Source organism: Polyodon spathula, chromosome 11, assembly GCF_017654505.1.
Source record: "Polyodon spathula isolate WHYD16114869_AA chromosome 11, ASM1765450v1, whole genome shotgun sequence".
In the NCBI taxonomy this organism is placed as follows: Eukaryota; Metazoa; Chordata; class Actinopteri; order Acipenseriformes; family Polyodontidae; genus Polyodon; species Polyodon spathula.
In genome coordinates this window covers 33303671-33315236 of record NC_054544.1, presented here as the reverse complement: position 1 = coordinate 33315236, position 11566 = coordinate 33303671, and the positions used below count along the sequence as shown (strand labels likewise).

The window sequence follows — 11566 nt, the reverse complement described above, 5'->3', positions numbered from 1 at the left end:
AATATCCTTAAGTAATATAAAGAAGACAAGCGTTGAACTGACAACAGAACTGGTAGAAGGTACAGGTGTCGTTGTCCACGGCGTTCCTCCTCCATAGGTTGACGTAAAAAAACCTTGGACGTACGTGCAAGAATTTCTCTTAATATATATATATATATATATATATATATATATATATATATATATATATATATATATATATATATAATATATACCCCCTAGATATACCCTGAGAAATATGGACTGGAGAGGGGGACTGGTAGAAAATAACTGAGCCAAGGGAAGACTGTTGTTACAGCAGGCTGAAGGGAGTTAGTGTTGGACCATCTTTCTTTTGTAGTATGTTTGTCTATTGTCTAATAATATTTCATTTACTTACCTGTATAAGTCATTATTAATGCTTATTATCGATATAAAGCAGCTGTTTTGTTATTTACCATGAACAAAATATTCAAATATGTAAGAACGTTCATGCTAAAAGAACTATAATCTAGTTTCTTCTTTCGTATTGCTTTTGCTGAGTAAAGATAAAGGTTTGACCCACAACAACTTGCAGCAGGCATTTATTACTCATCCAGTTATTGGTTTCTGCTGTACCATAAATCATTGTTTAGAGACTTACTAAGTTTGTTACAAATGCACTTCAATGCCTATGCCTTTGCAGGAAAACAGATTGCATAACGTATTCATGAATGCATGTTTTAGGATGTTGTTAGTTTTGTAACCTGAGTTGGTAACAATAACAGTGATGTTTAACAAGCAGATCTGTGCTGGGGAAACAAACACAATATCCAGCAATGGGGTGAACCTAGGAATATGGGACGCTGCTGTTAAATATGGTAAATAAATAATTACAGAAATAAATAATCAAGTTAGGATAGAAAATAGATACACAGTTTCAACATCAAGATATAGTACTGAATACTGCAAAAAAATAATCTAATACTGAATGCCAGCCAAAATCTGCGTGTCACTGACTTGATTGTTCTTGTTTTAATGACATGTATACCGACCACATCGGGATTCAATGAAACTCACAACCTGCACACACTGTTACCGTACCAATGCTTTAAATCTCTGACCACCAAATTAGACTGACTAGTTGTAACCGTGCCTGTTCATGGTAGTTCTAACATACAGTGTCAGGAAGCAAACAGGCTTGGATAACTAGTGATGAGTTGTTAAGCTGCACTGATTTTAAACTTTGATAAACTAGATCAGTTTTCTCTGCATGGGGCATGCTGCCCTCTGTGTTACTTAGCAAGAGGGAAAGGCATGCATCTATTTTATTAATCCCCAAGAAGCCATAGAAAATGAGACAGTCTCTTTGAAAATATCATTTTCTCAGGGTTCTCTTTTTTCATGTAATGGATTTCTAGGAGGAAAGATGAGAGTTGATGGCAAGAGCCAGTATCCAAGTGTCTAATGTTCTTTTTGGTAATCACAAGGCTTACATTGTTATCAGTGCTCTTTTATGTGGCTTTTCATATGAGAAATCTAATCAGAGAAATGCACTCAAACCTGATACATTGATTGAAATGTGTCCTTACCAGGGTTATGCACTGTAATATGTCACTATTACCGCTACGACTGCTACTCCGTCTAAGAATTTAGTATTTATTTATTTATTTATTTGCCTAGAAAAGCTTTTCTAAGGTGGTATTTACTTTACATTTTTACAGTTCAATTAACATAAAGTCTTGTTTTAAATGAATTGCATTCTGATTCATTTTAAACCTTGCTTTTTTTCACGACATCAAAATGAACAGGGTTAGCCCTTTCACAAACAGGAACACTGAAGCTTTATGTTAAATACAAATATTTTGGGCCTACAGGCCTCAAAAACTCCTGGCTCACGTGATCCAGTTCTTACTATAAATAAAGCAGGGGTCAGGGTGTCTGCAATGTGATAGATCTATGTACTTCAAAAGTAGCATTATTCTTGAAACGCTTGCATCAGTTTTCAGTTTTATTATGTTTTAAAACTGTAGCCGTCATTATGCTGAATGTGCATTCAGTTTCTTTTAATTTTAGGCCCTGTCACAAAGCTTTCATTCATTGTTTATCTTATTCATATTTTACTATTCATAAAACTGGCAGCAAACTTTCACTATGGATATGTGTTTTATATATCAGCGTTCTTGACATTTTAGGCTCTTCAAGTAAGGAAACTGTGATGGGCTAAAAATAGATGTAAGGAGTTAGCAATCCCATATTTATCTAACTTATTGCCGCCACTCAAGGTCTGAATCCCTACGCATACCAAACATTGGTATTTAATTATGATTGAGACGAAAGAAAGATGGTATTATTTTTAGGCTTCGATGTTAAACCCCCATTAGAGTCAGGTGCAGTATACGTTATCTGCACCCTGAAAATGATAATCTTAGGAAAAAAGAATGTCAACTGAGAAGTGAATTAAATAAAAAAATTCAACAAAGCAGCAATAAACTCTAGCTTGTAGGGTCATAACCAGGTTATTGATAAAACAAGTACTAGCATGTCAGCACTTTCTTGTCAATAAGCTTTCAAACAACTGGATTTTAGCTTTGAAATTCAGCACCAGAACAAAAAAGAACCCACTCAGAAAATTGTATGCCAGTGTGAATGACCAGAAATTGTGATGTCATATTCTTGAACACAGCGTCAAGTCTTACTTTTGGTTTCCATCCTTAAGAACACTCCATCATAAATTCTGGAGTAAAACTTCAGAGAAAGGTATCTATTCAATTAATCCACATGGTGGCAGGTCTACATACTGTCATTGTTTTAATCATTAGAAGGAGGGGACTTGTGAAAAACAACATCTGTAACAATTCTGAGCTTAAACTGGTGCTCTGATCCTTACATCCTTGTGTAGACACATCTGTAACACGGCTACTGAATGTGAAAACTGTTGAGATCTGGGGCTCATTCATTTTACAAAGCACAAAGCATTAATACAAATGTGAATTCTTTATATAAAACAATACCATAAAACATTTTTATAGGAGAAAGCCTTTTTAATTCGTTTTTTTTTTTTTACTTTTACAAAAACACGCCTGGTGGTAATTGCCTTTGTTAATTATTTTGAACCTGATAGATGAGATTGAGCTTTGCAACTCCTTTTCAATAACACTGAAAGCACATTGTTAACAGGATACATGTAAAAATAGAAAAACAATATTATATAATATAATATTACAATATTACTATTATATTATCAGTAAGAAACAACATTGTGGTATAGGCTAGTAAGAAAAGTCCTTTAAATAAAGCTGAATGAAATATAATAGTGCCACAACAATTAGGCCATGATCCAGATACAAAACAAAATAACAGACACATCCTCGATGAAACTGTGAACATTGAGGCCAATATGTGGTCATTTAATTCTTTGAATGCACAGGTTGAAGTTGAAGGTTGAATTATGACATTTTTTAAAGACTTCATACAGTATGTGTAATACGTGTTTCATTTGAAAGTAAGTCACTTTAAGGGGGTTGCTTGGAATAAGGCCCTTTGGGTAAAAGGGAGCAGAAATGTAGTAATGATATTAAATACCAGTGCTTTGTTTAAAATGGTTGGGTTTCTGTTACAGATATGTTTTGGTTTGGTAATCGCAAATCAAAGTATTTGTATATTGGCCACTAATTATGTTATCACAGTATTTATGAGGTAGTCTGACACTAGCCATGTTGTAGTCCCTAGCCTCTGTGGAGTAGTTAAGATTACAATTAGTGTCTTTACATTTCCTGCATTATCAGTACTATATGAACAATTTAGGGAAATACAATGCAAAAGATAAAGATGATAATAACAACAACAATTATAACAATAAAAGTCAAAGAAAACCTGCTGAATAATGTTACGTTAACATATTGAATTGCATACCGCTTTGTAGTTTTCCTTGTAGAACAAAAAACTGACATTGAAAAATTTGACATTTTTAAGTCTAATATGAAATACTGTACAGATATGACCAAAGGTTTTGCATCACCCTATAGAATTAACAAATTGTGCTTCATAAAGTCTATTATGGCTTCCGGTAGACTTTTTCTCGATATGATTTTGCAGTTTCTTTTGATTACATGGTGTTGAATAAAATATTTAAATTTTGTTCACACACACACACCTTATTAAACCTAGACTAAACTTGTTTTTGTCTAAAGGAAAGGGTTGAGGGGGAAAGCTAGGCCATTTTCCCAACAAAACAGTTTTTTTTTTTTTCAATTTTATTTTATTTTATTCAACCAGGCTAGGCAAAAGCCTTCTTTTTCTTTTTTAACATACAGCCCTTCTCTATTATCAACTCCCTGGTGGTCCTCCTAATGGAGCTTCTTGCTCCTTTTTTATATCATGTGGCCGGTCCTACTTAGCACCAATTATCTCATTCTCACATGTATTTTGGCAGGTTGAGGATTAACCGCATCCCTGCCAACCACCACAAAAACATACACATTTACAGTCAGGGATATATATATATATATATATATATATATATATATATATATATATATATATATATATATATATATATATATATATATATATATATGTGTGTGTGTGTGTGTGTGCCTCAATTCTACAATTATGGGTGCTGCAAAACTTTTGGCCATAGCTGTATAAATGTTTAAACTATGCATGTGCAAATCTGTTGTCAGAAACCTGGCAGTGCTGCCTGGTATTTTGACAGCCCAGCTTTCTGGTCATCCACTTGATACGTCTGAAATAAAATTCCTATACTCTGGAAAACATCACCTGACACGTCTTTTAAGATTAACATGACACTGATGTCATTTTTTTGGAATGGCTCTGCAGGCTGGCTAAGGGTTTGCAGTATTTCAGAAATTTCAGTATTCAGTGAAATTTATAGTTTTCAGTATTTCAGTTCCTAGAATCTGAAAATAAGAAACCTTACAACAACTTTATAACTCGAAGAGTTCCAATTTCTCATTCTGTAACAAGCTTTCATTCTTGTCAAAAGTGGCAGCTTATATATATCTATATAATATATATATATATATATATATATATATATATATATTATATATATATATATTATATATATATATATTTCTAATTAAATTAAACCAGATCCTGCAAATCCTGCAGATTAAGTTGCAAAGTCTAATAGAGTACACTAAAATAGATTTCACAATGTAGACAGTACATATAATTGCATGGTAACACTGGGGAAAGAGCCCCACCCAGTGGCTAAATATATAATTCATTCATTTTATTTCAGTACGAATAGATGCATACCACCTGAATGTCCCAATGGCCTTTAACATCTCCGTTGAGCAAGCTTCAGCAATCTGGGGTACCCGTGACGACACTGATTTGAAAGTGTCCCTGAAATGAAGGCCTACAGAATAGATTGCACATACATAGTCCTCATAAACTCAAACTACATTGATCTACAGGCCATACATTATAATAATGGCTGTATTTTTTAATTGAACAATTATGCTTCCCTTAATTTCATGTCATGTAGGTATCATTATACTGTACTTGCAAACCAATAAGGCTGTATAGGATTTTGTAAATAAAATTAAATCAAGAATTTCCAGCCCATACATGGCACAAGATGGCACTGTTTTTAAAAAGTTGTCATGATCTTCAAATAAAAAGTTTAGATTCAAAGACAGAGATTTCAGTCCAAGTGCTTCTGAATATGATTCAGACTGACAGCTTGATACAAATGACAAAATGTAAAGCTTACAGCCTTGCCTAGAAAAAAGATTACTTCCAATCAAGAGAATGGTTGGGATTATCTGCCAATACCCCAAACCTCTTGCCTTGATTAAGTTGCAAAATACAGGATGGGCTTTCAAAGTCAATTGGCCACTTTGTTCTGACATTGTGAAAAAAAAAGAAACAATGACAGCACTGAACATTGATACTTGGCATTCAGAGACCCCAAATGATGGTCAAGATTCTTAGATTACCTCCAAGGTTCATATTGACCTTATAGTAGCTGATTATTGTTTATTTATACTGAATGTTGCTAAATTACTTTTTTTTTTTTTTTGACAATTATTATTGTAATTACACTGTATTTATCACACAGGCAGTTCCAATGTAAATACAACTTGGTATGAGACACCTAATGTAAAGTTTTATATTTATTGACTGGATGTTTAGGAACCGTTTTTTTCCTATGGTAAATATAATAGTTTTTGTGTTTTCCGTCACAAAGTCCATGAGGATGACACAATCTGTCCTATTCACTAAAACGTATTCTCTTGAAAACCCAAAACTTTACTTGTGGATGATAATAGGAATGTAAAACAACATTTTGATAACATCTTTTTTTTTGGAAAAATTTAGTTTTTCTTTTCAAGCTTGCTGTGCTTGTAATTACATCAGGAAAGCTCTACCTGATTCCTCTGGGAACAGGAATTCTACAGGTAGCCACTGTGAAGGCTTTAGCATTCTGCTCTGCCAATGTCCCTAATTCATGTGTGATTGGATTACAGTCTGTGTTGTGAGCGGGCTGTTAGGTTACAATGCCTGTCATGTCTTGGCTTCTGAAATTATTGCCGTGTCCATGGTGCTTTTGAACCTACCTGAAGGGAATAGGGTTGACAACACCAGCATGTATTATTATGACATTAGACACCCCTGATTTCTATGAATAGTGTGAAATCAGCAGTGCCAGACTGAAATGACTTACACCTGCTATAACAGTGGGGTAGAAGACCCCCAAGCGAAGCCTCAAGACTTGTATTGCATAAGGAAAGTCAGAGATGCTATTAATACATCATAAAATTAACTTGTATTGAAACAGGCTCTACCAGGAGATTTCAATGTCAAACATGTTTTTAAGAAACTGTTTCACTTTGTGAAAGTCACAGGCCCCACGTGTCTGCATTTACTGAATCCATGCCTGCTGCACTAGGGTTTACTATTTCAACTGCCTTGCACATATCTTGGCAATCCTGCAAACATTGACAGCTTTGAAAAATAGAATGGAAAATATGTCACCTGGTGTATGAAGCAAGACTTTCCGAGAATGGATTCACAGATCTGTCAGTTGAGATATATTAGAGACACATCACTGAAGTGAAAAGGATGAATTGAGCCGTGGCTTTCCACTGGTAATCACAATACTGAAATTCAGTAGCATACACATTGCACCTGTTTAACTGATCTTTTATACCTTAAACCTGATCTTAAAAGTGGGTACATGGGAGTTTACAAGTGTCATGGGGCCTTTTTATTTTATATGAAAAGTGTAACCCCCTACCACACCCCCCACACACAAATATATCAGGCTCTCTAAACCTCCTATTAGGTTTCGGGTCTATTTGACCTGACTTTAGTTTCCAATTAGCTTAAATGCTATTTTTCTTTTCATTTTCTGTATAATATTTTATGATTTTTCCTAAGTTGGGGTCATGAACTTATACACAGAAAGCAGAACCTTTGAGATGTTTATTTCTTTTAGAACAGGCCATGTATAAGTAGCGTGCACGGGCAAAGGCAGCAGCAGGGCTGGTAGGTGACGTAATCACATACAAAGACGTAAGCCCAATATACACTCCTTGCAAAGGAGCCAGCTCTTTTGTACAGCGGTATCGGAGCTATGCTTTAGTGCGAAAGGTCCCGGGTTCGCGCCTGCCCTCCCCCTGTGTGTGGATTGCCTCGCCCTGTGTGATGCGCCAACCTGCAGGAACCAATATCGCTATATATACAAATAAGATGTTTCAGGTCACTGTGACTCGTGGCATTTATCTGTAGATTTGTGTGCAGGAATTAAATAAACTTCTTCAATTTGTTATTTTATTATTATTATTATTTGTATTATTATCTCTGGAAATGGCTGCACCTGTCTGGAGATATTTATAAAAAAAAAAAATAATAATAATTTTCACTGTCAGTATTGCAACAGCATCTCACTGGCAAAGACACTCCAAAATGAGGAGCTCCCAGGTTGGCAGTCAAAGACGTTTTACCACAGCTCCTGGACTAAAAGAGCATAAAAGAGTACAACCTTTGCAAATAAAAACAGTTAATCAATTTAATGCTGTTTAAATTAGTTTAAAATTGCATATAGCAGTAATGTTTAAATAATCGTTTGCTATAATATGCTAAAGATTTACTGGCTGTAGGAAACATTACAGGTGACACACTGATGCTATTCTTAGCATCCTAATGCAACCAGTGCAATGGGTGTTCATAAATAACCCCTGCAAATGATGTAAACTCCTGGATGATCCAAGTTTTGTCCTTTCTTGTTCGTTTTCAGAAAGCTTTGATAGCGAAGAGGACTGTTTCATTTGAGTTATGCCATATATAGAATATAGGCTAGTTACTATGAATAAAAAAAAAAAAGGTTTCTAAAATCACACTTACAGTAAAGCTCTTTCCTCATCATTAAATAAGCACTTTTCTACATGTAAAGAAGTGTGACCTGCAGACTGACAGACAGTCACATATCTCAGATGCTAACAATTGAAGAGGCTCTTTCACCAAAAATGGATAAGCAGTTCTATAGATATATGTATACACAAAATGGTTAAGAGGTTCAGTAATTGTATGACAGATGGGTAGATTATGATAACTTGTACTAAAGGGATTCTCTAGATATATGCCAACATATAAAGTGTGATGCAAGTTTAAAGCAATTACATTTTAAGTTTTTTACATAAATAATTTATTGTATAATCTAGTTGTCACTTATAACAAATCCAATCATTCAAGAAATACATTTGACTTATAATGAATTAACAAGTTTGTAAAAGCAAAAATGGAAACACTAGTTAAAGTAGAATTTCTATTTGCATATGAGTTTTTGGTTTAGCCCATTAAAATAGTGTTCTTCTGCTATTATTTCAGTCAACATGTCTTCATGTCTACCTAGAAAAGAAAGAGCAAAAATGTAATTCCTCACAATTACCTTGTAACCTATGTAATTCATGGTCAGTTTATGTGACACAAATTATACTAACTGTACAAAAATGCATACTGTTATAGCAATATAAATACAGCTAAGACTGGAAGTGACAATTGGGATACATTGCATGACTATAATTTACATATGAATAGCATTGTTGAGAAAACTTGATCTCCTAATTATTTTTGTGTTACCACACTTTTCATATGCAAAAAAATAAACAAACATGAAACAAAAAAAAACAAAACAAAAAAAAAAGCAAACATGAAATAAGCAAACACAAAGTTTGCTATGCAAATCCAAATGAAGCCTTGGTAAAAATAAAAATAAAAAAAATAATAATGATAATAAAAATGAAGAGACTGCGTAAGAAACAAACAATATACTAAATTAAACTTACTTAAGAAAAGACAAAGTAGACCACCACTGCACATCCCACAATCCAACCAACCATGAGAAGGGCTGGCATAACTAAACGTGAAGCATTCATTTGACCTTTAACAAGAAAAACTCAAGAGTGAGGAAAGCATAACATATGCAGCTTGGTTGAGGTCAGTTTCTTTTGAAAACAATTTGAACCCACTACAGAAAATTGTGAAAATGTTGCAAAAGCTTATAAATACACCTGCCTGAGTCATCTGTGAGGAGAACAGTGAGTTCAACCACAATATAAAAAGCTTAAGAAAGGTAGATAGATAGATAGATAGATAGATAGATAGATAGATAGATAGATAGATAGATAGATAGATAGATAGATAAGCAATCACTCATGTACTGAATAAAAAGCAAAACAAAAGAGGTAATCTGGAGATGACTATATCTGGGAATAATGAAAGTCACAATGAGTTGTAAGTTGTACTGGAAAAACAAAGAAACAGATATTGTAATAATAATTCTGGCTTACCTGAGTTGCCCATTGCTTCCCTCGATTAGTTGACCAGTTATAAAATTATGGTACGTGAACTGCTAACCCATTGCCGAATGTAGCTTTAAATAGAGATGCAGTGGAATGTAGCTGCTCTCCTTCCCAAATATGCCATCATACTTCTAAATGAAGCCAGTATAAATTCACAAAAGTCACATCTTGTGCACCTAATGAGTGCACCGCAGTGTGCTAAGAAGCACAACAATGCACACAAAATTCCTGTTCTAGACATCATCATCATCACATCATCAATACAGACTGGTACAGCGCCCGACAGCTGCTTATCAGCGTGTACAGTACATTTTAGGATTGGGCTTTGTGAAAAGCTATCCCCTTGTGAGAGAAGCTTTGTTTCATACTGGCAAACAGATTAGGAAGATTTGCCATTTCGCAAAAGCTATGTCTTTTCTACAGTGGTAAGGTAAATGTAAGAACTTGAGGCCCTATACAAATACAAAATAAACACTACAGAAACTGTTTTCAGACATATTTGTACTTTTATTTTTACATTCTCTTAGGTTCAGTTGAAAACTGAGAATAAACTGCTGACGTAAATTTTAATGAAAGGAAAATTTGATTTTATTGATCAAAATGGGTTTATTTTTTAATTTTTTTAAAACCTTCTTTCAACAGTTCCTATTGTGAACAGGGCCCATGATCATTTATAAAAAAGTTGTTTTTACCCATTTATTTAGGGTAAAAGTTTGTGACTTTGTATATCTTTTATCATTTGTGGAAGGTATGTAAAGATATTATAAACTGAACAAGAGACTGAGTTTAAATCGTTCATAGTAGTACTGCTGGTGCAAAACTGTCTCACTTTTCTTGCAAGTGTATGATCATTGAGCTGTGATAATGACAATGTGTAAATGTTGGACAATGCTTTGATTATGAGATACAGATTATTATGCTGGAATGGTGCTCAATCCAATGTATAGAATGCAAGACTTGAAAACAGATTATGAATATTTTGCCTTTCAGAATTATTTTGATACAATACAAAATTATTCAAGGAGAGTTTAATTTCACTAACAGTTTAATGTTCTAACATTTTTGCTAACAGTTTGCACATTGAAAATAAATATTCTGATGGTACTACTTTATGTAATAACTATTAATAATCTGTGTTTTTTTTTTTTTTTTTTTTTTTTTTTTTGCATCGAGCAGTTAGATCCCATTTGCTGCTCATTATCTAATTATAAACTTCATAGAAGTGACTGAAATAATTTCCAACTGAGACAGACAATAGATGGAAAGCAACCAACAGCGGGTGACCTTCACCAAATGGATAACTGTTGTATCCCAGTAGGCCTGTCTTTTCTAACCACATATCTGCCTTCTTTCACAAAGCTTAACCTTCTGAGTAATCTCAAGACTGGTTCTGGGCAGCTTCACAGTTCATGACTATCACACTGTATTTTATTCATTTAAAAAAAAAAGGCTTTAAGAAAACATTTAGTTAAATAACTCTGGCTCTTTGTGCTTTGCAATGTGTGCTGTCACTCAGTTCATGGCATCTGTCAAATGTTTTTTGGCCTAGCCTTTCCTCCCTTTCTTTAGAGTTGTTTCTGGAAAATAGCCTAAAATATGCCAAACTGGAGGTGTACAGTGTGTTCACATTTGATTACCAGTAGATCTGTGAACTATTAGTTGCATAACATTACCTTTCTAAATCAATTACCTTTTAAGTGCAGAATACTTGGCACACACTAATTTATTACACATACAACTGCATACAGTACACTTGTTATTACTGCCTT

The 11566-nt window shown here is 34.1% G+C and overlaps 1 protein-coding gene across 1 annotated transcript; it reads right to left on the bottom strand.

The window, feature by feature from the left end:
- Positions 1–8419: 8419 nt before the first annotated feature.
- Positions 8420–10000, bottom strand: LOC121323645 (sarcoplasmic/endoplasmic reticulum calcium ATPase regulator DWORF-like). Its single transcript, XM_041264823.1, has 3 exons — positions 9786–10000; positions 9282–9376; positions 8420–8844 (listed from the first exon to the last, which is right to left on the bottom strand). Exons 1-2 carry the CDS (start codon positions 9796–9798, stop codon positions 9282–9284), a joined length of 108 nt encoding a protein of 35 aa, XP_041120757.1. The 5' UTR covers positions 9799–10000; the 3' UTR covers positions 8420–8844.
- Positions 10001–11566: the final 1566 nt, after the last annotated feature.